The sequence below is a fragment of the Desmodus rotundus genome, chromosome X, assembly GCF_022682495.2.
Source record: "Desmodus rotundus isolate HL8 chromosome X, HLdesRot8A.1, whole genome shotgun sequence".
Taxonomy (NCBI): domain Eukaryota; kingdom Metazoa; phylum Chordata; class Mammalia; order Chiroptera; family Phyllostomidae; genus Desmodus; species Desmodus rotundus.
The window spans coordinates 31,888,812-31,916,515 of record NC_071400.1 but is presented as its reverse complement, the minus strand read 5'-3'; the positions used below and the strand labels follow the sequence as shown (position 1 = coordinate 31,916,515).

General features: G+C 36.3%; 1 protein-coding gene across 6 annotated transcripts in view; it reads right to left on the bottom strand.

The window, feature by feature from the left end:
• The window catches only part of KLHL13 (kelch like family member 13), a 231,474-nt gene that overhangs the window by 40,089 nt on the left and 163,681 nt on the right, over positions 1 to 27,704 (bottom strand). For all 6 annotated transcript variants that reach the window (XM_045194378.3, XM_024559102.4, XM_045194379.2 and 3 more), the window contains one exon: positions 15,097 to 15,238. In XM_045194378.3, coding sequence (XP_045050313.2) covers positions 15,097 to 15,238 — 142 coding nt within the window. The remainder of the gene's footprint in view (positions 1 to 15,096; positions 15,239 to 27,704) is intronic.

The window sequence follows — 27,704 nt, the reverse complement described above, 5'->3', positions numbered from 1 at the left end:
ATGACTACCAATGGTAATATGTTGGGGTAATTAAACAGTCCAGTATTATAACTGTGGTGGTAATTCCACACAAACATATACTTGTTAAAACTCATAAGTATACAGACCAACAAAAATCTATTTTACTGCATATTAATTTTAAAAAAGTAAAAGTAAAAAGATGTCAAAATAGATGTCAAGCTAACAACCAGTTAAAAGAAACCTGGCATGACTATAATATGAGACAAAACAGATTTAAGAACAAAGAATATTTATTACCAGTCTGGTGAAAGATCTCAGTTTCCTCCTTAGAAAACTAGAAATAGAAGAGCAAATTAATCTGAAATTAAGCAGGAGAAAGGAAATAAAGATCAGAGTGGAAATTATTTAAGTATAAAACATAAAATTAGAGAAAAAGCAATAAAACCAAAACTGGTTCTTTGAGAAGATCTGTACATCTGATAAAACTCTAGCCAGAATGATTAAGGGGAAAAAGAGAGAAAACACAAATTATGAAGCCAGAATTTACAGAAGTGTTAGTACTGGAAATTATATAGATATTAAAAGGATAGTAAGGAAATATAATAAACTGTATGCCAAAAAATTTGACAACTCACTTGGAATGAACAAATTCCTTGAAAGGCACAGCTACCCAAGATTACTCTAGAAGAAATAAGTAACCTGAATAGCCATATATATATATAAAATTGAATTTTGACTGGTGGATTCTATCAAACATTTAAGGAAGAAATAACACCAATTCTACACAAACACATCAGGAAAGTTAAGAGGCAGGAACAAGTCCCAACTCATTCACCAAGGCCATGTTACCAATATCAGACAATGATAAAAACAAAAACTAAGGGAGAGGCAAGATGGCAGAGGAGTACATGGAAGCCACACTAACCTACTCCCAGGACCAATCTGGAATTACAACTAAATTGTGGAGAAACCACCTAGAACAAACAACTGAACAATAGTGAGAGAGAAGCCTTATAACCTTGGATACACAGAAGAATCACCTTCAGCAATAACACCTGGTTAGGAGTGTGGTAGAGACTGGAGAGGGCTGACTGGGTGCCCACAGGTGGCAGCGCCAGAGGGATAATTAAGCAACTAGTTGGATACCCCTGAGAAGTCTGGTATCCAAACCCTAAGCTAGGATTCCCAGCCTAGAGCACCAGAGCCAAAAAATACACAGAGAACAACCCGTGAAGAAAAGCGGCAGGGTTGCTCTCTGCCAGAGTCAGAAGGCTGGGGATGCAATGAACCATTTAAAGGGCCAATGCACAAATTTTCATTTGCAGCCACTTACCCAGGACTCCAGCAAAGATGAGAGCAGAGTGGGCTAGAATCGTCTAAGGAGAGACTGGGGACAGAATCTTTGGGGAGAGAACTGAGAGAGCAGCCTGACGCTGAGTCATCCCCTATACTGCAGCAATCATCCCGTCAAGCAGGCCACTCCCCTACAAGCAGCAGCAGCCTGAGGGGAAACAACAGCCCTGACCCCAGAAGAGACTCTGCCCTGGCCCTATGCTGCTTAAGCCTGACTGCTGAGTGCACAAAGACTAGATTAACAACTGAAGGAGTCAGCCATAGACAGCAGATACCCAGCCAAAGTGGGGGGCAAAATGAACTAGAGACGCTAGAGGAAACACTAGACACAGGCTTTGGGGAGAGAACTGAGAGAGTAGCCACCAGGATCCTGCTGCTGAGTCATCCCCCATAGAGCTGCAACCATCTTGCTCAGGCACACCACTCCCCTTCGAGCAGCAGCAGCCTGAGGGGAAACAATAGCCCCCACCCCAGTAGGAATTCTGTCCCACCCTATGGGGCTTAAGCCTACTGCTGAGTGCAGAGTGACTACATTAACAACTGAAGGAGACAGCCACAGACAGTAGATCCCTGGCAGTCTCAGAGCAGGCTGCCTAAGTTCAGACAGGTTCAACATCTGACACCACCAGAGGCAGATCCAGAAATAAAAAACAGTGGTAAATACTAGAGAGTACTAAGACAAAATCCACTGTGGTCTTCTCCATGATTAGCGATATTGTCTTTCCTGTATAGCTTTTTAACATTCATTTCTTGTCCATCAAGTTTGTGCATATTAAGTCACTAGATATTATACTATAGTTTATTTCTCTCCTTTCTTATAATAGTATTAATTTCTTTACACCCTTATTAATACTGGTTCATTTGCTGTTGATGGTGGGATTACGGTGGGGGAGATATTTTTGCCGCTGTGGGCTTATTTCCTGGACTTTGTGGTTTTCTTCTGGCAGCAACTGCACAACGACATACAAGATGTGGTGGGCTCAATGACCCTCAGTCAATCAGCTGGAGGGAAGGACCCACCAAGGAATGATTCAACAACAATCAAAACCCAATTACATCCAGAGAGCCAACATAAATGGCATAAAGGGCATCCCAAGAGCATCAGGTTCAGGAGATCAAGGAGAATGCACCACTGAATCACACAGGTCTCCTACCACAGAGTTCACAATACAAAGACAGGGAGTCAAAGCAGATCAATTTAAGAAGGAGAAGCAAACAAGAAGAAACTCACAAATAATGGGAAGACAAAGAAACAACTCCCAAATCAAAGCAAAGGAGGAATCCTCAGAAAGAATGCTAAATGAAATAGAGGCAAGACAACAATCAGATACTGAGTTCAAAACAATGGTTATAAGCAATCTCAATGAGCTCAGTGATAATCACAAAAACTAGAGGGAAGCTACAAGGAACTGTACCAGAAAGAAAAAGGACATAGAAACTATCAACAACAGCCAAGAGAAAATGAAGACTACAATTTCTGATTGAAGAACACAGTAGAAGGAATCAAAAGCAGGCTCGATGAAGTAGAGGATCAAACCAGCAACCTGGAGGACAAGGTAGAAAAAAACTCCTGGAAAGGGCAAGAAAAGAAAAAAAGACTAAAAAAGAATGAAGAGGGGTTAAGGGAACTACAAGACAACATGAAACGCAATAATATCCATATAAGAGGGATACCAGAGGAAAAGAAGAGCAAGGGATAGAAAACCTGTTTGAAAAAGTAATGATGGAAAATTTCCCTAATTTGATGAGAGAAAAATCACACAAATCCAGAAAACACAGAGAGTCCCAAGCAAGAGGAACCCAAAGAGGCCCACTCCAAGACACATCATAATTAAAACAGCAAAATTCCAAGACAAAGAGAAAATCTTAAAGGCAGCAAGGGAGAAACAGGAAGTAACATATAAGTGAGCCCCAATAAGGCTAGCAGCTGACTTCTCAATGGAAACTCTACAAGCCAGAAGGGAATGGAAAGCAATATTCCAAGTAATGAAAACCAAAGGCCTGCAACCAAGACTACTTTACCCAGCAAGGCTCTCAAATAAAATGGAAGGTGAAATAAGGAGTTTCTCAGACAAAAAAAGGCTGAATGAATACACCTCCACCAAACCAGCACTGCAAGATATGCTAGGGGAAATCCTTAAGAAAAGTAAGAAAAAGAGTGAGAAAGAAAAGAACACAGGTACAAAGGGAGTAAAATGGCAGTTAATAAGCACCTATCAATAATAACAACCTTAAATGTAAATGGATTAACTGCTCCAGTCAAAACATAGGGTACCTGAATGGATAAGAAAACATGACTGGCACATATGCTGCCTATAAGAGACCCACCTCAGAACAAAAGACCTACACAGATTGACTGTCAAAGGTTGGAAAAAAATATTCCATGCAAATGGACAGGAAAAAAAAGCTGGGGTACCAATACCTATATCCAACAAAATAGATTTCAAAAAAAATCACAAAAAGAGACACAGAAAGATAATTCATAATTCTCAAGTGAAGAATCCATCAAGAACACATAAACATTATAAACATGCACTAAACATAGGAGCACCCAAATATAAAAGGAAAATCTTGGAGGACTTCAAGAAAGATATAGACAACAACACACTTATACTAGGGGATTTTAACATCGCACTGTCAAAAATGGATATATCTTCCAAACAAAATATCACCAAAGATATTACGGCATTGAAAAATGCCCTAGATCACGGTGAGGGACAAATACCATATGGTCTCACCTTCAACTGGAACAAAATCAACAGAAGAAAAAAGCAAACAAAATATAACCAGAGACATTGAAGTTAAGAACAATCTAACAATAGCCAGAGGGAAAGGGGAAGAGATAGTGGGGAGAAGGGTTTTCAGGAACTACTATAAAGGACACATGGACAAAACCAAGGGGGAGGGTGGAAGCAGGGGAGGGAGGTAGGTTTGGCTGGGGCAGGGTAGAGAGGGGCAGAGAAAATGCAGACAACTACAACTGAACAACAATAAAATAATTTAAAAATTGGAAAAAGAAAACAAGAAAAGAAAAATGCCCTTGATCAAATGGAATTAAAAGATATATATACAACCTTTCATCCCAACGAAGCTAAATACACATTCTTTTCAAATGTACAGGGGACATTTTCAAAGATAGACCACATGATAGGACACAAAACAAGACTCAAAAAATTCAAGAAAATTGGATCATATCAAGCATTTTCTCTGACCACAAGGGACTGGAACCAGAAACCAACCCCAAAGGAAAAAGCCCAAAACACTCAAAATCATGGAGACTGAATAGCATGCTATTAAACAATGAATGGGTCAAGAACGAGATGAGGGAAGAAATCAAAAACTTTCTGGAAACAAATGAAAATGAACTCACAACAACCCAAAACCTATGGGACACAGCAAAGGCAGTCCTGAGAGGGAAGTTCATAGCAATACAGGCCTACCTTAAAAAGACAGAAACATTTCAAACAAACAACCTAACCCTACGCCTTCAAGAACTTGAGGAACAACAACAAAGACAGCCCAGAGCAAGCAGAAGGAAGGAAATAACCAAGATCAGAGCAGAGTTAAATGACATGGAGACTAAAAGCACAATTGTAAGGATCAACGAATCCAGGAGCTGGTTCTTTGAAAAGGTCAACAAAATTGACATGCCTTTAAGCGGGCTCATCAAGAAGAAAAGAGAGAGGATCCAAATAAACACAATCAGAAATGAAAGAGGAGAGATTACAACTGATACCACAGCAATACAAAGGATTGTAAGAAATTACTACGAAGAACTGTATGCTAAGAAATTTGAAAACCTAGATGAAATGGACAGATTTCTAGAAAAATATAATCTTCCAAAACTGAATGAAGAAGAAGCAGAAAACCTGAACAGACCAATAACAGCAGACGAAATTGAAGCAGTCATCAAAAACTCCCAACACACAAAAGCCCTGGACCAGATGGTTTCACAGGAGAATTCTACAAAGCATTTAAGGAAGAACTAACCCCTATCCTTCACAGACTATTCGAAAAAATCCAAACTGATGGAAGACTCCCAAACTCTTTTTATGAAGCCAGCATCATCCTAATCCCAAAACCAGATAAAGACACAACGAAGAAAGAAAACTTCAGGCCAATATCGCTGATGAACATAGACGCTAAAATTCTCAACAAAATATTAGCAAACCGCATCCAGCAATACATTAAAAAGATCATCCACCATGACCAAGTGGGATTCATCCCAGGGATGCAAGGATGGTACAATATTCGCAAATCAATAAACATAATACATCACATCAATAACTGCAAAGACAAAAATCACAGGATCATATCAATAGATGCGGAAAAAGCATTTGATAAGATACAGCACCCATTTCTGATAAAAGCACTCAGCAAAGTGGGAATAAAGGGAGCAGTCCTCAACATAATAAAGGCCATATATGAGAGACCTACAGCCAACATCACTCTCAGTGGACAAAAACTTAGAGCTTTCCCACTAAGATCAGGAACAAGACAAGGATGCCCTCTCTCACCACTCCTATTCAACATAGTATTGGAAGTCCTAGCCACAGCAATCAGACAAGAAAAAGCAATAAAAGGCATCCAAATTGGAAAGGAGGAAATGAAACTGTCACTGTTTGCAGACGACATGATAGTGTACATGGAAAACCCTATAGACTCCACCAAAAACCTACTCGACCTAATAAATGAATTTGGCAAAACAGCTGGATACAAAGTCAATACTCAGAAATCAAAGGCATTCCTGTACAGCAACAACGAAACTGCAGAAACAGAAATCAGGAAAAAAATCCCATTTGATATAGCAACAAGAAAAATCAAGTACCTAGGAATAAACCTAACCAAGGAGGTAAAAGACCTGTACTCAGAAAACTACACAACATTGAAGAAAGAAATTAAGGAAGACACAAACAAATGGAAGCATGTACCATGCTCATGGACTGGAAGAATTAACATCACCAAAATGGCCTTACTACCCAAAGCAATTTATAGATTCAATGCAATCCCTATTAGAGTACCCATGACATATTTCACAGATAGAGAACAAACATTTCAGAAATTTATATGGAACCATAAACAACCCCGAATTGCTGCAGCAATTTTGAGGAAGACTGGTGAGGCCAGTGTGGAAAACAGTATAGAATTTCCTCAGAAAACTAAAAATGGAACTGCCCTTTGACCCAGCAGTTCCACTTCTGGGATTATACCCTAAGAGCCCTGAATCACCAATCCAAAAAAACCTATGCACCCCAATGTTCATAGCAGCACAATTTACAATAGCCAAGTACTGGAAGCAACCTAAGTGCCCATCAGCAAATGAGTGAATCCTAAAACTATGGTACATTTACACAATGGAATTCTACACAGCAGAGAGAAAGAAGGAGCTTATACCCTTTGCAACAGCATGGATGGAACTGGAGAGCATTATGCTAAGTGAAATAAGCCAGACGGTGAGGGACAAATACCATATGATCTTACCTTTAACTGGAACATAATCAACAAAAGAAGAAAGCAAACAAAATATAACCAGAGACATTGAAGTTAAGAGCAATTTAACAATAGCCAGAGGGGAGTGGGGAGGGGATAGTAGGGAGAGTGGTTTTCAGGAACTACTATAAAGGACACATGGACAAAATCAAGGGGGAGGGTGGAGGTGGGGGAGGGAGGTGGGTTTGGCTGGGGTAAGGTGGAGGGATGGGGAGGAAAGGCATACAACTGTAATTGAATAACAATAAAATTTTTTTAAATGTTTAATAAAAAAAATTAAAAATAATTTAAATAAATAAATAAAATTACCATAGGACCCAGCAATCCCTCTTCTGGGTATCTACCTGCAAAACTCAAAAACAATTATTTACAAAGATATATGCACCCTTATGTTCATTGCAGCATTATTCATAGTGGCCAAGACATGGAGACAACCAAAGTGTCCTTCGATAGGTAATTGGATACAGAAGGTGTGGTGCATATATAATATGGAATACTACTCAGCCATAAGAGTAGATGAAATGCTGCCATTTGTAACAACATGGACTTTGAGAATATTATTCTAAGTGAAATAAGTCAGTCAGGAAAGGCTAAACACAATATGATTTCATTTATATGTAAGATATAAAACTGAAACTCATAGACACAGACAATAGTATGGTGGTTACTTGAGGGAAAGGGGTGAAGGGTAGTAGTGGGTAAATTAAAAATACATTAAAAATAAATAAAAATTAAATATATTGCAGTGATACTGGTTAATAACATTATATAAGTTTAAAATGTACAATTCTATAATGCATCGTCTGTATGTTATAACAAAATATTGTTAAACGTGTTTATATTATGATCATAAAGTTTTAAAATCAAGTACAGTTTATTGACATAACATGATCAGCAACCCAAATGTTTACCTTAGGATAAGCATTTCATGAAGTTAGCCCACCGGAATGCAACACAAGTTAATTTGCATAGGTCTGGGGGGTAATCCCTTTGTTTAACATTCTATTACATAGATAATAATGTGAGGCTATAAAATGATACCTTTCACTGACTTCAAAACTATAATTGCACAGAGAAAGTAAATAGATAAAATGGAAAAAAATATGGAAGAACAATATAATAGGTCCCAATCTAAAATGAGAAAATGCCATTTAGGAGCCTAGAAATTCAGAGAGAGAGAGGCATTTTCAAGGTATTATTGGCTTGAGTAAGCATAGCCAATCATCAGGAAATGATTTGTTTCCACCTAGGTTAAGTATTATACAATTAATATACACTACCACCAGCTGAAACAAGGATGCTTCCAATTGGCACTTAACATTTTTTCTCTGTTTTGTTTGTTTCTCTGTTTCAAATTTTGGCAGGGAAGGGGTAGAAGGGCAAGCAGGTAGGAAACATTCTGCATAATTCTGCTATTTCTATTAATAATAGAATGTGTACTATATCATTCATGTCAAATTATCTTTTAGCCTTTGCTAATACATGTTTTAATATTTATATAAAAACAATATTTATATACAGCATATTTTAAAAGATAAAATACAGTATAGAGCAATATTAGGAGAAATACAAATACAAACTTACAGACAACATATGTTCAAGTCCTAATTTTTGTCACTTACTGGTTAAGTAATTCGGGCAAGCCTCGTAACCACCCTGAGCTTCTGTTTCCTAATCTACATAATAATTCTTGCATTTTCTCCCTCACAACATTGTTTTAAGTATCAATGAGACAAGTATATATGAAAGTGATGTATAACTGCCATCCAAATTCATTTATTCCACAAACAATACCAATTAGAGCAGTGAGAGCACTGGCTTCTTCTGTGCCAGGTAATGGCCTAGGCTCTTTATAAGTATTATCTTTTTTAATTATCATAACAATGCTAATAATAAATAACAATAATAATAATAGACATTTATTAAGCATTTACCATGTACCCGAGCACTACATCACAGGCATACAGAAACAACAAATTAGACCCTAGATCTTGGAATCTCACTGATAAGTGATATTAAGGTGATATTAACAAGGACTAAGAGGGAGGAATTGAAGGAGCCATTAACTCTGTCTGGGTCACACAACTCCAGCTTCAAAAGGCATTGAAAGTAGCTGTCTGGGAAATGGATCCATTGGGAGAGACTGTTTTAAGAAGTTTCACTCTGCAGGATTACCCACTGCATAACTGTAGTGAGAAGGACATGAGATTAGGCCAAAACTAGAATTTCAATTTTACCACTTACCATTTAAGATGGATCATTATGAATGAATAGGGGTGTACCAGGCAGAAAAAATACAATAAAATAAGGGCATTTCAGGATGAGAAAATGGGTACAAAGATACCAAAGTGTAAAAGAATAATATATATAGAGAGAATAATGAAAAATCAGATGTTCCAGACATTTGCCTTGAAATATCTGTCCTATTAACTCTACTAAAGTAAAAAAGAAGCAAATATTATATCACTGAATGGATGCTGGATTAGAGATTGGCAAGATTGGAGTTATGGCAGAACAACGGGGAATATAAAATCAAAGGTGCTGAGAGAAAATGTTTATAAATCATGTGTCCGATAAGGGATTTGTACATAAAATATATAAAGAAATCTTCCAACTTAATAATAAAAAGATAAATAACTGAACTAAAAGCTAGACAAAGGGTCTAAACAGACAGTTCTTCAAAGATGATATAGAAATGGCCATAAGCACAAGTGAAAAGATGCTCGACATCATTAGCAATCAGGGAAATACAAATCAAACCACAAGATACTACTGCACACCTACTATTATGGCTATAATCAAAAAGTTGGAATCTATGTCTCTAGTTCTTTTTTTCATGTTTGTTTGTTTTGTTGATTAGGTTCCACTTATAGGTGAGATCATATGGTATTTATCTTTCACTGCCTGGCTTATTTCACTTAGCATAATGTTCTCCTGTTCCATCCATGCTGTCACAAAGGGTAGGAGTCCTTTCTTTCTGCAGTGTATTATTCCACATAGAAGATGGGGAGAACGGGGGAAAGAAAGGTAACATGTAAAAGGAGCCATGGACAAGGCCAATGAGGAGGGGATTATCTTTGGGACCGGAGGTTGGATGGGGCAGGGGAGAGCAACAGAGGGAAAAATGGGGACAACTGTAACTGAACAACAATTAAAAAGTTGAAATCCTCATATACTGCCCATGGGAATGTAAAATGGTGCAGCCACTTTAGAAAACACTCTGGAAGGTGCAAATTAAAACCACAATGAGGTACCATCTCACACCAGAGTGGCCAACATAAACAAATCAACAAACAAATGTTGGAGAGGATGCGGAGAAAAGGGAACCCTAGTGCACTGTTGGTGGGAATGCAGACTGGTGAGGCCACTGTGGAAAACAGTATGGAATTTCCTCAGAAAACTAAAAATGGAACTGCCCTTTGATCCAGCAATTCCCCTGCTGGGATTATACCCTAAGAACCCTGAAACACCAATCCAAAAGAACCTGTGCACCCCAATGTTCATAGCAGCACAATTTACAATAGCCAAGTACTGGAAGCAACCTAAGTGCCCATCAGCAAACGAGTGGATCCAAAAACTATGGTATATTTACACAATGGAATTCTACGCAGCAGAGAGAAAGAAGGAGCTCCTACCCTTTGCCACAGCATGGATGGAACTGGAGAGCATTATGCTAAGTGAAATAAGCCAGACGGTGAGGGACAAATACCATATGATCTCACCTTTAACTGGAACATAATCAATAGAAGAAAAAAGCGAACAAAATATAACCAGAGACATTGAAGTTAAGAACAATCTAACAATAGCCAGGGGGGAGTGGGGTGGGGACGGTGGGAAGAGGGGATTACAGCAAGTACTATAAAGGACACATGGACAAAATTAAGGGGGAGGGTGGAGGTGGGGGAGGGAGGTGGGTTGGGCTGGGGTGGGGTGGAGGGATGGGGAGAAAGGGCATACAGCTGTAATTGAATAACAATATTTTTTTAATAAATAAATAAAAAGAAAACACTCTTGAAGTTCTTTTAAAAAATAATTTGGCATAGAATTACTATATGACACACCAATTCCACTCCTAGGTATACATGAAAAACCAATGAAACATGTCCACACAGACTCCTGTATATGAATGTTCACAGTTGCATTATTGATAATAGCCAAAAATTTGAAATATCTCAAATGTCCACCAATGGATGAATGAATTTTAAAAAGTGACATATCAATACAATGGAGTATTATTCAGTCATAAGTATTTAGTGTTATTCTAGTCAAGTACTGATACATGCTACAATGTGGATGAACATTAAAAGCATTATGTTAACTAAAAGAAACTAGTCACAAAAGACCACATATTATAATTCCATTTATATGAAATGCTCAGAATGAATAAATCTACAGAGACAGCATGTAGATTAATGATTGCCTAGGGCTGGGGAAGGGGGTGGAAGTAAGTGGGAACTGCTAATGGATACAAGGTGTTTTTTTTTTGAGGGCATGATAATGTTCTACAATGTATTGTGGTGATATCTGCAAAACCCTGTTAATATATTAAAAATCATTGAATTATATACTTTAAATTGGTGACTATATGTTATATAAATTTTATCTCCATAAAGCTGTTATTTTAAGCAATGAACTTTCTAAAAAGGGTTTGATTCAATGAATTACCATAAGACGGGATAGTAAAAGAAAGATGTTGACAACCTGGGATAACAGAATGAAGTCAAAGGATGGAAGTTTTCCATTAAGTACCCACAGCTGGAGTAGTAGGAAAGGAGTGAGGAAAATGAAATAATCCTTGTTTTTTACCAATTACTATTTAAGTAAACCCTACTTAATCTTCCTTACTTGAGGAAAAGTCATTTGTGCTAATTCCATCATGGATTCTCCTGAGATTTGTTTAAGGTTTTAGGAATCCAAGCCTATTAGGTATCAAAATTCTTTCCAGGCACTTTCTTTGACAACCTAGTTTGCTAAAACCTATTGGATGGAAACGACTAATCTGTTAGAGCAGAGCAACCCAACACATGGACAATTTATTTGGAAAACTCATCACTTCTGATTAGCTACATTTTCTCTGACACCTTCCCTGTTTGATTCAAATGGAAGGAAAATGAATTATGCACTTTACTTTCCCATAATTGTCACATTTAATCCTCGTATCTCTTACCCATATTACAGATAAGGAAGCTGGTTTAAGGAGGATAAACTACTTTCCCAAAGTCATATAACTAGCTGGTAAGTGGTAAACTAGGCTTCCAGTTATGGTCTAAACACATGAACTTTCCACTACAGTTAAGCAATGGGTAGTCCAGAGTGAGACTTCTTAAGACATCCTCTCCCCATAGATCTGTTCCCTTGATAGCTACTTTCAATACTTTTTGATGTTGGAGTTTCTGTGATTGCTAATTTTAAAACAATGATAGCATTTACACATTTAACACTTCTCTTCCTTGTTCCCTTGACAACTACACACCTAAGATTAGATACCAAAAAGAAGAACGGTCCCTGTTAGTGCATGTACTTAATAATCTCTTTTTGTGAGAACATAATTTTTAATAGACTTTTAAAGAGAGTATACAAAGTTTTTTTAAAAGCAACATAGAGTGGCACCTCTATACCACCACAGAAAATATTAGAACATTAAAAGAAAAGTTTAGGAAAGAATGTCTTACTTAATACAAACTCTCAGGTTCTTTCACATTGCTGTGCTTACCATCAACCTGGACCAACAAAGGCTGAGCTAAAACATGACAGAACTAAGGGTACTAAGACTCAACTACACTTTTGTCAACCATTATGTATTTTTTTAATTACAAAGGTAATATGCAAAAATATTTCCATTGTAAAACAAATTAAATAGTGCAGGGCTAGAGAGCACAAAAGGTAAGACATCATTCACCAGCCCCCCAATGTTTCCAGACTTTTCGTTATACATGTATATCATGTATATGATGCATATTATGTATTTTTCTATAAATAGATGGGATACGATACATATTGCTCTGTTACTATTTAAACAGCTTTATTAAGATGTTACTAACATACCATACAATTCACCCATTAAAAGTGTATAATTCAGTGATTTTTAGTATATTCAGAGAGAGAATGTACAACCATCTCCATAATCAATTTTAGGATATTTTCATCACCTCAGAAAGAAACCCTGTACCCTTTAGGTATTACCTTTGTATCCTCACGTTTTCTCCAACCCCAAGCAACCACTACTCTACTTTCTGCCTCTATTGGTTTCCTTATTCTGGATATTTCATATAAATGGAATCATATAATATGTGGTATTTTGTGACTAACTTCTTTCATGTAGCATAATGTCTCAAGGTTCATCCACATGTAGCAAGTATCAGTATTTCATTCCTTTACGTAACTGAATACTATTTCATTGTATGGATATACCACATTTGTCCTCTTACTTCTTTCATTATATATAGTCTATCCATTCAATATATACAGGTCTGTCCTGCTCGTTTTAGTGATTGCACATTATTACATAATTGATGTAACATAATTCATGTAGCCATTTCCCTATGGGTGTATATTTAGGTACTTCCATTGCTTCCCCATTATAACATTAACTTACCTCCATATGATGTCAGGGGGCAAGGGAGAGGCCATTTCTCTTGGTGGAAGATAGGCTTTACCTCTAGAACAGTGGTTAAAACTATGTTCCTCAGACGTATAGCATCACCTGGGAACTTACGAGAAATGCACATTTCTGTGCTCCCTGTTTTTGCTTCAGAAAACTGGGGATAGGGACCAGTGCACACTGTTTTAACAGCTCTCCTCCTTATGATTCTGATATGCACTAAAATTTGAGAACCACTGCTCTAAATCTGTTTCACTACACTGCAGTGGCTTTCATTATTTGGCTCAAAGTACATTTTAAAAATTAGCAAAACCACAAAAATTGGCTTTAACACATGACTATGGTCATGGATAGGACAGAAGTACAGTGGAGTGGTATATGGATGTCTTTGTATTTTCTTTAGAGAGAGTACTTTAAGATAACAAAAAAAAAAAAAACCTTTTCTCTCACGCTTCTCCTATCTGCTTGCCCCATTACTGTCTCTTCCCATAGCCTCCAAAAACCAATAATGAAACCATTTAGGTAGAATCAAAATGCAAGGAAATGGAAATGGTTTCCTTCGCGATCCTCACATTTCTTCTGATGATACCCACAGAACAATTAAACCTAAAACCCACTTCCCATTGGAAACTGAAACTTTGGAAGAATATGATTTCACTGAATCACACATATTAGAACTAGAAGGAAATTTAGAGGTCTCCTAGTCAAGAGTCATATTTTAGAGATAAGAAAAATGAAGCCCTGAAAAATTATATAGCACCATAAGGTCGTACAGCAAGGATAAGCCTCTTCCTTCACTATGTTATATGTATAGTACACTAATACTATATACTATATACTGCTTTATTATAATGGTTCTTGACCAGATATGTGCATGAAATTCACTGGGGAGATTTCTTTTAAAACTACATTTAGAAAGATTTATTTTCCTTATTTTACTAAGCACAGAACACTGATATAATTTAACTATATCTAGAAGACATTTATGGATATCCAGTATTATATGACTCTCTGATTCAGCAATGCCCACAGAGGTCAGGGAATGTCCACAAGGGTCAGAAATACTGGGACTATCCCTACACTAAATACCTCCACATTGCAGTTGTGTGTGTTCTTTTGGCTTTCTATTGTTGTTGGGTTTTTTTGTCCTCTCCTTGGATGTGAGTTACTACTTCTCACATCTATCAGTGTATTTACATCCAGTAGTTCTCACATTGCTAATGTGAGTTGAAACATCGAATAAATACAACCTTTAGAACTATGATAAAGGTGATAGTAAAATAAGTTGTGAGTGAGGAACTAGAAAATTTAGTGAGGAGACTTTGTGATAATTACATTGGCTGAGACAATGGAAAGTTAATGTTGACAGGTACAACATTCTCTAAGAAAGTGCCATGATCTCAAGACCTCCTTTACACAAACAAAACAAATGAACTCTGGGGATTTAAGACCAGAAAGGTATGAAGTTTCCCCTCAAGGTTTCTCCTCTGGTGTTTGTTTGCTTTTTTAAATTAATAAACTTAATATTTTAGAGGTTTTGGTTCACAACAAACTTGAGCAGAGAGTTGTTTCCCTATAACCCCTGTCCCCAAACATGTACAAAACTCCTCCACTATCGACATCGCACATCACTGAAATCCTAGGTAGCTTCTAAAGCCATGTAAATACTACAAGAAGAACAGGTAAGTTACCTGTAACACCACAGAACTGTGGGTATTGCTGGTAAAGATGCGCGTGGCTCCTGCCTTGGAAGACTGCAAATGGGATGAGAGGCCCATTTCGCTGCTTCCAAGGGACAATTTCATGTGTTGGTCTTCCTCTTCCACAAGAGATCTGAAATTTTTTTAAATCACAAACAAAGTCAAATTAAAAGTTATTATATAATTCACAGTAATGTGATGAACATTTCAAGAAATAATCAGTCACTAGTACCAGTCATCTGACTGTGGAATATACTAAATTTTGTTTCACTAGATTTGAGGCTCAGACCATTTTTACATTATAGAAGAAATATATATATTTGCAAAAAGCTTCCCAAGGTCAGTAAAGATATATGACACCTGAGAAATCAACCTAAAAGCTGGTTCAAAACCATAATCACAGAGGGTTCATTTTTTTTTAGTGCCAAAGTAATTGCTTTTGTTATTTATTTCACTGTGTAGGTAGCAATGCAATCAAATTGTTACTCACAGCTAAAATTAATTTGGAATACCTACTTTTAGAAAGGTAAAGTAATATCTATCATTTACTGAACAGTCACTATGCATCAGGTGCTTTCCCAATAAATTTACACACATGATCTCATATAATCCTTAAAACAATCCATTGCAATAGGTACTATGATTACATCCTTTTTATTAAGGATAGGACAAGTGAGCTACAGTAGGGTTAAAAATAACTTATCTAAGGTCACAAAAATTTGTAAGTGGTTGGGCCAGGATTTGAATATAAGTCTAGTCTGATTCCAAACTCCAAAGTCCCCAATAAAAATGTCAAAGATTAACCATGACATATTACATTATTTCCCCTTGTGTTATTAGTTATAATTCTAGTCAACCAAAAATGAACAAAAATCTTTGCGTGTTAAAAAAATTTTGTTTTCTAGCAATATCTCTCACTTATCAGTTTGGGGTTATTTAGATAAATAGCTACAGTCTAGTGGCATTTCTATCTTTTCAAGGAAGTAAATAATAAAAATAATATAGGTTATACCCATGTATATTAGAGCAGTGATTTTTAGGGGCCATAAAAATGTTTGGAGAATAGTAGTCAACAGATCAGTTAGTTCCACAGAAAATATATCAAAATATTTCATAGTTAATGGGTCTCCATTAGGTTACACTGAAAAATGACCATCATGGTACAAGATTTCATTATTCCTTAGACCAGGCTGGCTTGTGTTTCCTTGGGTATATGTTGCTAAAATTGTTTCTGAATCACCTGCTTGAGAGCAGGGAGCTCATGGCTCTGAATAGGTCTGTGCGTTCATGATGTAGACTGACATTAGAAAATAAGGAGGAAGAATGTATTTTCAAGTGCTAGAACTCTATATTTTTCCTACTTATCTGTAACTGCCGAAATGTTGAATTATTTGTTTTACTAACTCCAGTCCATCCAATATCATAAAGATTTCACTTTTTCCTTATCATACCTATAATCTAACTTGATCACTTTTAACAAAAAATGTTTTTAAGACTATACCAAACTTTCAATAAAAATCATGCTTTTCAAATTCTGACACCAACTGGCAATAATTAGCAAACATTCTGGCCTTAAGGGTGACATCAATTTTTCTTAATGATATTAGAGCAACTGTATAATCAAAAATAAATTAATAATATAGGACCATGTTGTATTCAACTCTCATGTATATTTAATAAAGAGAATAACTTAAAGAAGATTTTAGCAAGCATAAAAGAAAATGAATATAGCTTTTAGAAACAGCTTTAAAAGAATTAAATTACATACATGATATATACCATACACACACTCACACACACTTTTTTAAAAACATTTTATTTATTCGTTTTTAGAGAGATGGGAAGGGAGGGAGAAAGAGAGGGAGAGACATCAACCAGTTGCCTGTCTCATGCCCCCTACTGGGGACCTGGCCTGCAACCCAGCCATGTGCCCTGACTGGGAATCCAACCAGCGACCTTTCAGTTCGCAGGCCGGCACTCAATCCACTGAGCCACACCAGCCAAGGTGAACACTTTTAAACAGGTATTGCAAACAGACAGTTAACATTACATAATCAACTGGAAAAGTGGATAACTGATCGATAACAATTGGTATCCCTCCCTAACCAGAAAATTTCCATTCATCCAGAATTATTTTAATGGTATGTTCAAGCAGAATGTTTTATTATTTTCTGTACTGCCTGAACAGAACCTGGCACATGAGAAGTTTAACATATGTCATGTGAATGAATACAGAATCTCATTTCTGTGGATCATTCCAAAGACATTCTTTTTCATACAGTTCTTTAAATGACCACCAATGATCATTTTTACAGAACCACAGAGGGAACCCACACTGCCCCTATGACATATTCTGGAAATTGCTTTAAGTAAATATACTACAGATAACAACTTGTTTACTTGCCATTTGTTTCTTGCTCTTAAAATTGAAAAGCAGAATGTGAAAATGGAGCCCTTTCTTGGCAAGATAATACAGCTGGTTTTCTAATTAATTACTTCAAAAGCTAAAGAAGACTTCACTAAAATCATCTTCTTCATGTCTTTTTATCAACTTCTTTTGACTTTTTAACATTCAGAAAACTCTCTATTATTTATGCATCAGTAACAGTACATGACATGTCAACCTTCTCAGCAGATTCACTATTCTCTTCCATCTCTGTTTTCATTAAGTTTACTGACTGGTTGTGAATAGCATTGGTCTTTAACACTGCAAGGATATGAAAACTATCTGCAACCTCCAGGCCACGATTATATCAAGCTATCCTTAAAGAAACTATTACCTCAGTAATTCCAAAAACAAATAACATTTTAATCATTTTTTCAAGTCATATAGTTAAAAGCAATATAAAGACATCTGTTTCTCTGTATAGGAAGGGGGACGGAAGGGATGTTTGCCTCCCCTCCCCCATTTGGCAATATCTAGAGACATATTTCATTGTTGCAAGGGGGAGGGGTGGTGTGCTACTGTCTAATGAGATGTGCTAAATATCTCCCTGTCAAAAATGTACTGTAACAAAAATGTCAAGAGTGGCAAGGTTGAGAAACCCTGATACAGAGAGATTAACCTCCTCAGGAAAAATGTTCTAAACAATTTCATGTTCTAAATAACTTCCCAGTAGAGAGTTAAATCCATGGGGCGATGATGGCAGTAAGAAGTACACTAAGATTATTAATTACAACGAACTCTTCCAAGATTACCTAACAATAAAATACCTCTGTTCTTTCTTGGCAAGATAATATGACTGGCTTTCATATTATTAATTAATGGCCCAGCAATTTGAAAAGTCAAATGTTTACAGTAGATAAGTAGATAATGGCTTTGATGCTTATAAAACAGTTATGCAGGAAAGCTTCTGTTCTATATAAACTCAAGTGAGAATAATAATTTAGGTTCCAGCCAAGATGGAGGTGTAGGTAAAAATGCTTCACTTCCTCGCACAACCAAAAGAAGGATAACAACCAATTTAAAAACAAAAACAACCAAAACTGCCAGAAAATTAAACTGCATGGAAGTCTGACAACCAAGGATTTAAAAAGAAACATTCATCCAGAGTGGTAGGAGGGTCAGAGACAGGAAACCAGGGTAGAAAGGACGCACAGCAAGGCAGTGGCTGGTGGATTGGGCAGTCCCACATTTGCATGTGGATAAACCAGGAGGAACAACTAGGGAGCGAGACAAACCCTGCCACACAGTGTTCCAGCACAAGGAAATAAAGCCTCAAAACCTCTGACTGAAAAAACCTGTACAGGTGGCAGTGGCAGGAGAAACTCCTAGTCTCACAGGAGAGTCCACTGGAGAGGCCCACAGGATCCTAGAATGTACACAAGCCCACCCACCTGTGAATAAGCAACTGAAACAACACAATCCACTTGTGGGAAGCGTGACATGGAAAGTGGGGCAAGATCCAAGCAAGCAGCATTGTTTCCTCTCTGACCCCTCACTCACAGACAGTGCCACAATGCAGCCAAGTGGGTTTGCCATGCCTCACCTTGGCAAATACCTAAGGCTCCCTCCCTTACAACGTAACAGGTGTGCTGAGATGAAGAAATGTGGCCCAAATAAAAGAATAAATCAAAACTCGAGAAAAAGAACTAAATGAAGAGGAGATAGACAACCTATCAGATGCACAGTTCAAACCACCGGTAATCAGGATGCTCACAGAAACTATTTGGTTCAGTCACAAAATGAAGGAAGAAATGAAGGCTACACAAAGTGAAATGAAGGAAAATATACAGGGAACCAAGAGTGAAGGAGGGGAAACCAGGACACAAACCAACGGCTTGGAAAAAAAGGAAGAAATAAACATTCAACCAGAACAGAATGAAGAAACAAGAATTCAAAAAAGTGAAGAGAGGCTTAGGAACCTCCAGGACAACTTCAAACATTTCAGCATCTGAATCATAGGGGTGCCAGAAGAAGAGGAAGAGCAAGAAATTGAAAACTTATTTGAAAAAATAATGAAAGGAGAACTTCCCCAATCTGGCAAAGGAAATAGACTTCCAGGATGTGCAGGAAGCTCAGAGTCCCAAAGAAGTTGGACCCAAGGAAGCACATACCAAGGCACATCATAATTAAGTTACCCAAGATTAAAGATAAAGAGAGAATCTTAAAAGCATCAAGAGAAAAGGAGACAGGTACCTACGAAGGAGTTTTCAGAAGACCATCAGATTTCTCAGAAGAAATCTTACAGGCAAGAAGGGGCTGGAAAGTAGTATTCCAAGTCATGAAATGCAAGGACCTACATCCAAGATTACTCTATTCAGTCAAGTTATCATTTAGAATGGAAGGGCAGATAAAGTGCTTTCTGGATAAGGGCAAGTTAAAGGAGTTCATTATCACCAAGCCCTTATTATATGAAATGTTAAAGGGACTTATCTAAGAAAAAGAAGATGAAAAACTATGAAAAGTAAAATGACAACAAACTCACAACTATCAACAACTGAACCTAAAAAACAAAAACAAACGAAGCAAACAACTAGAACAAAAACAGAATCACAGAAATGGAGATCACATGGAGGGTTATCAGTGGGGAGGGGTGGGGTGGGAGAGAACTGGGGGGGGAAAGGTACAGGCACTAAGAAGTATAAATGGTAGACACAAAATAGACAGGGGGAGGTTAAAAATAGTATCGGTAATGTAGAAGCCGAAGAACAGATATGTACAACCCATGGACATGAACTAAGGTGGAGGGGGGGATGCTGGAGATTGGGGGGTGCAGGGCAGAGAGAGATAAAGGGGTGAAAAATTGTGACAACTGTAATAGCATAATCAACAAAACATAATTAAAAAGGATAAGGTAGATTGTAGCACCAAATTTTTAAAAAGAATGAGAGCTTTCTGCTTAAAAAAATAATAATAATAATTTAATTCTGCTTAAAGCAAGTGTTATTTGGAATCACTTTTACATGCTAACTTAGAATCAAGCAAATCCTGTGCAAATAGTTCCATTTCCTCACTATAAAACTAGTCAGGGGAAGACTGTGTGTATCAATTTTTTCTAAAAATAAAATCTTTTTCCTACAACATCCATGTATTCCGACCAGCCCATAGCTGCACACCCCACTAAGACTGAAGACATCTTATTTTCTAAACAATGACCAACCATAGAGCACAACAGCAATCTTTCACAAAGTATAATTACTGAAAGCATTGCAAAGGTGGTCAAACTGAATATACACACTATGGCATTTCTTTGTACTGCTTATTTGAAGACAAAAGAAATAGAAAGTCCAAGCAGTTGACATATGTTATCAGAGTGGTGTTAACATTGTAATCTTAGCTCAAAAACCTCACTATTTTAAAAATTAACCCCAAGGGGAATGTATAAATGATAGGAGCACACAATTCATACAGATAAAAGTACAAATGGTGAGCAGAAAAATTTTCAACTTCATTTGCATTCCAGAATATGCAAATTAAAGCAAAGATGCCATCTTTAAACATATAAACCTACCAAAGACTAGAGTAGAAGATACACTTTTCAACATTGCTAGTGCAAACATGTATTAAGCTGTTTGTATGGTATTGTTTGCCCAAATGGATTTTTAATAGGAACTTTAAAACCCTCAAAGGTACCATCTTTTTCTATCAATACCGAATGCCATGACATTAAAGGATTGTGCATTATGTGCACAATCTGGTAGGTGGGCTGCAACAAGAGTGTTCTGTCAACCTAGTTCAAATATGTTTTCTATGATGAAAAGCTCTGTAAAGGTAATAGTTTGGCAGGCATTCTATAAAGAATTGTAAACTCTTAGAATTCACTACAGCAATTGGGTTTGGTAGCATGCTATATGGGGAAGGGAAGAGTATCATAATTGTATCATTTGGCTCCAAAGCCTCAAATCTAACTCATCAATCTCCATACAAAAAAATTATTCCCATAAAATCCACTGAAATGAATACTTTTGTGTTTAAAAATGAGGTATCAACTTCATAAATCATAAAGTGTGCATTTCAATTTCTTGGTTTCTATCATTGCAAGTACAAGTTTAATATTATACAGAAAGCCAGGTGAGGTCAAATTTCATTGTCAACATAAAGAGGACATTATAGTGCTTCTGAAATTATTAGCATGAAAACACATGAAACACTTGCCTTTCCTTGGTACAGAAGTTATGTGTGTCAACACATGCTCCGGTATGTTAACTTCTTATGCCCAATGAAGAACAGCACATTAACAGTGCTGTGAATAAACGATGCTAGTAAGTTCTATGTACTTGCGGGGGAAAAAAGTACAAATTAAGACTGTACGAATTAAGTTGTCAAGTTGTTCTCTTTACTTCCTTGTATTTATGTTAATTTCCGAAGGGAAAAAATAAATGAATCTGAGAAAAGCTAAGAAAGTAAAAGTATATGAACAACACCTATAGTTATAGTTTCTCTAGTTAGTTCCCAATTAGTTTCATAGCATTTGTTTTTGCTTGCGACCATTACATTACAAAGTGGTTAAACCTAACATTGTATTCTAATAACATAATTCCATGGCATCAAAAGAATAGGGGTTTGAGTTAGTGTCAAAAGTATTATAGAACAATTGTTATTTCTTAGAGTAACAATATTCTCATAACTGAAAACCAGTGCTAGTGGGTTGATACACAAGAACAAGAACACTAGCAAAATAAAAATAAAATAAAATAATACAAAATAAAAGCCATGAATGGTATACAACAAATGGTATATAAGAAATCAGGTTCATTAATCAAGTCACTGACTCATGCATTCCACCACCCATCCCCCAGAAAAATAAAGTACATATTTCTCACACTCACAATTTAAAAAGAAAGTCAAGAAAAAGGTTTTCTTCAAAGAAGCACTCCCCCTCCATTTGTTTTTCTGCTCTGAAACAGAGAAGTGTCTGCTAGCAGCAGCATTTGCTAAATGAAACATTTCTTGCGATAAAGTTGCATGGCAGGTGGAGGAGAAATTTAGCCACCTGTTCTCACACTCATTTGAATCTGAGTGCTAAATCTGTCAAGGTATTTCCTTCCACTCTTGAGAAATAACTTTAAAACTTAAGATGGTAAAAGTCATTTTCCATTGATTTTTCCATAGGTTCAAAGTATGCATACTATATAGATGCTAAAGATATTAATAAACGCATCCTACATCACAAAACTTAGAATCTTAATTCCTCCCAAACAAAAGCTGAATGATATCCTCCCTCCCTCCCTCCCTCTCTCTCTCTCTCTCTCTCTCTTTATATATATATATCCCTACCTCTCTCTCAATCAATCAACCTCCATTAGGAAAAAGTAATAGGGAAAGTTTTTCAAAAACCAGAAAGAAAATTTCAAACTCATGAAATTAATATGTTTAAAATAAGCTTGGTATTTTCATTAAAAGAAAGACCAAAAATAGTTTAAAGTTAAAATATTGAAAGGTATGTCCTAACTAAAATGTCATTTACAGTATCATTGCACAAGGAAATTATAAATATCACAGCAATTTCTCTTAATAAGATATAAATTAACTGCTGTTTAAGAAAGTATGGAGAATGTATCTCCTTAATGCCTGAAAGGAATTAAGAAAGATAAAGCTTTGATTAGTTATTTGTATTTTGTATGACATAAGTATAGTCAACGCTCAGTATCCACAGGGGACTGGTTCCAGATACCCCCTATACCAAAATCCACTGATGCTTAGGTACCCTCATATAAAATGATGGAAAACAGTGCATAAGATCGCCCCCCCAAATCTCAGATTCCCAACTTTGAATCAAAAATAAAATATGGATTTAGTGTGCAAATATGGTTGGTTGAACCCACGGATGCCAAACCTAGAGATACAGAGGGCCAACTCTATCATACATCATTGTCCACTTGCAAGGAATTCACTAAGCTGCTAATCTTTCCAAGGCTTTCTTTTCTGCTGCCCCACTATCAGAGCCCACAAAAAAGAAAAAAGTTCAAATGATTTTCCAAAGTAAGGAAGCATCCGTATATGCATATGTCTGTCACATTTAAAATAAAATCACATTAATAAATAGCTAATGTCAGTTTTAACACAGGAATAAGGTCATTTGAGCAGCACCTGCTCTGTACTAGGCATTGTGCCAGACACGTTCTCTATACTACTTAATCCTTGTAACAATCCCATTTTAAAGACAGAGAACTGAAGAGAGTTTAGGGTGTCACCATGAGTCTGGTAACCATGATTTGAACTCCAGTCTGATTCCAGAGCCCACATTGTTCCCCTTACAACAAGCCTAAAATTAAAAACAGCAGAGTAGAGAACATAAAGCAATTGACATTTCAATGCTTAATTTACAAATACAAGTTGTACCTAAGAGAGACATATTTTGTTATAGGCAAGTCATTTTATGGTTGAATTAAGTCAGTATAAAATTACCCACTTCTACCATTACTTCCATAAAAACAATACCAATGCTAAAAATCTCATGTCATTCTCTCAATGCAAATGGGGTAAGGAGATAGCATATCCTAGGATATAAGTCAGGTCATATTTAGGGAGAACTTTAGATTACTGATATCAACATTTAAAGAACAGATTCTGAATTCCAAAGCCACCCATCACAATCACAGAAATAGCATTATGACATAGATGAGGAAATGGAGCTAAACAAATGGAATGACAAATGATACTCCATTAGATAACTATAACAGAATGAAAGTTAATTATCTAACCCATAAAGCGTTTGCACTGAATACTTCATTCCTGTCCCTGAAAACCTTTAAAATTAATGATTGCTCCCCCTATCTGCCATATGACATATTCCAAAACTTTTGCCTTCCTTCAGCTTTTAAAATCCACATACCAATTAAAGTCTCACACATCTAGACCAGAAAATTCTTCTATTTAGAAGCTTGGTTTACAAACTGTTTCTTATTCTTTAGATTTCCTATATTTTGATGAAAGACTAAATAGATAGATACCTGAAGTAGAAATAGAAGAGTAACCAAAAGAATAAATTTCTAATAGCTGATTCCACACTTACTATATAAAAAATCTAAGTCAAAGTTCCACTACCTTAACAAGCCATAAGGTGAGAGCATGCAGTTGGTAGTGGTGGGAGGGAGATGGCAATGTGTACTTGGGGAAAACAACATGTGCTCCCATAACTATTAACAGACCCCTTCCCAGTGAACAGGGGAAGTGATTATAACCCTCTGGCTGCACGTGATCCACCCTCCCAGCCATGCCCATTCAGAAGTCTAGCTATACCTGAGGCAGAGAACATGCCTTCTCATTCTTGAACCCCCAAATGAAAAAACTACAATGGGAGCTCCAACACCCAGGTCAACTTTCTTTAATGGAGCTTTTTGCACCCAGAGAATTTGTTAACCAAGGTGTCATTTTACCCTTATTACTTGTAGCTCACCAACTTTGATATTTGACTATTGTGCTATGGTGAATTTTGATGGAAAAGGATGTTATGAAAGAATTGGGGTATCACATGCATAAAATTTCAGTTTATTAAATATTCAAACCTCCAAGTTATCTAATTTGAGTTTATTATAAAGGCAGATTCCAAACTCAGTACCAGTTAGAAACCACTGAGATTAATCTCTTTAGGAACAGGAGAATCATTAATCAAGTGGTAAAAATCCTATTCTTTTCTGTCTTTTCTGAATTTCCCAGTTATACAAACTTCATAAAGTCAATAATTCATAACCAGGTCTTAGGGGAATGTTTATTTCTCTTTAAAAAGGAAATATGAAAAAAAGAGAGTAAGACTTTCAAACTTACAAAGTAATAGTCAATTGCATTCCATGTTTTAAGAATTATAACTAGCAGTTCTAAGAGTCCCATTGATACTATGTCTTCAAGGCCTCTAATAAATATAACAAATCTCAACCGATTTTGCAATGACCTAGAGGATCCTCTAGGTATTTCAATGAATGTGGTAAAAATTTTAGTATCAAATCAACCATGTTTTAATAGAATGTTTAATATGATGCAATCAAATCAATATTTTAATATGATGACCAGTATTTTTAAGCCAGGGGAAGGTAATACAAAAATAAAAATCACAAGATAGATTCTTAACCCAATGAGTCTGGGAATCACACTTAAGATAGTTCTCTCAAGCTAATCTCATATATAGAGCTTATAGAAGCAAAGAATCTACCTTAGGCAAAATTTTTCATATTAAAATTATTTTCCATTTTGTACATAACTATGTGCTTTAGCATTAATGTTTTCTTCGTGAAACTTTGTTATAAGACTTTAAGTTATCCTTCTTGTACTATGTAAAGAAACATAACCATTGCTGGTCTTAAGTTTTCAGGTTGTTAGATGATGGAAAAAATCTTTACTATCACTTACAGCCCACTCACCTATCTACACATTCAAGCATCATATTCTAAGAGTAGAAATTCAGTCTTTAACCCCAGAAAAGGCTTTTGATTTTTCTTCTCAAATGCCATCAGGATCCGCCATTTCATTACACTCTTGAAAACTATTTTAACTAAGATCACCATAATGTCCAGTTCCATATCACAACACAATTCCATGATCTAGCTACAGACAGCTCTGCTAATGTAACAAAAATTGCTCCACAAAAATAACTTTATAAGTCTTTGTCCATTGTGCAGTAACACTAAGGAAGGAGTCCTTTGGACAAGGTTTTTATGTACTGTGACTATATTTGTTTACCTGAAATATTAAATTATCTTAATAAAATTGGTAATTATTTCCTGAAAAGTAGACTGGGTTTTTTGAGAGGGCAGATGCAAATCATATTTCACTGGGGAATCTGCAACTTTGGGGGTAAAATATTTCTTTTTAGGAACATTTAAGTCCTCTGCCTTAAAGCGTATGTATGTATGTATACTTGGGTGGAACTCAAAAAGGATAGAGGCAGACCATATCATTTAAAAAATATGACATAGTAGGAATCAAGCATTCATAGTTCTCAGTCATTTAAACAGGAATTTTAAATAGAAGATAATTGGAGCATTTTCAGACTGTATGTGTTTTTCTCAGAAGCTATAAATTGTGAAGTTGTAATGAAGTACTTGATCTGTTTGAGATAAAGAGGACAAAGGGATATTAAGCAAGAAAGAATCACTCCCTTCCTTCCTTCCACATAGTCCTTAAAAGACAATTTATAATTTCTGACTCTCAGAGTGCAAGGAGGAGACAAGGAAGCATCACCATGTAAGTGAGGATAGCAAAGAGTCAAAATTTTAAAAGTTTGCCACCCGAATAAATTCAATAAAAAGAAAAATAAGTTTGCCAGGCAGTCGGAAAATGCTACTCTAAATGGCACTATCCTCACCCCACCTACCACAGCTATTTCTTGAAGCAATAAGTCATTTGCAAACGTCCAAAATCCAATCTTTTCATAGGTCATGCTTTAATGAGAAAATTGGTTTATTTAAAGGTACTCTCAATGGAAATGAATTTGATGACATAGCTCTTGATCATTTCTGGCAGCTTGGTCAGTCAGAATAAAGTTCAGGCATCTGAAATGTGTCTAGATGTCATGCATTCATGAGAGCCATAGATAGGATATTTTGGATTCCAAAAGAAAATTGTCATCATCAAAATACTTCAGTCATCTCTGACTCTTGCTTCTCTCCCATGTTCCATGTCAAGTCTACTGTCAAAGTACTACTGACTATCTCTCTACTGTGCTCCTATTTTTCACAGCCTCTCCACTCTCACTGCTCTTACAACTTCTGGTATCTATTACTTCTCATTTGGATTTGGTCACTAATATAAATTACATATTTGTTATATCTTCTTCACCTACTGTGATTGTATTTATAGCTCTAAAGGTCACTTCCTTCAGTGACTCCTCACCTTGTTGAACAAAACCCAAATGCCACACTCAAGTTCAAAGCTTCTTGGACTAGCCCTACTTAACTAAACACACATTCCAGCAAATAATTCAAAATAAATATATAGTTAATGATCAGAGAATAAAACTATCAATTCTTTTGCTTCAGAATATGTCATTTTCATACTTATTGACAGCTATGCCTTTTTCTATTGTTAACCAAGTAATGTGTAAAAGCCATTTTATTTAAATATTTTGACAGAATGAAAGTTTATGTAACTTAAATCGAATATATGCTAAACCTTTGCAGTTAGATTGAAGCCCTTTTAAGTACAAAAAATTCAGAAGATA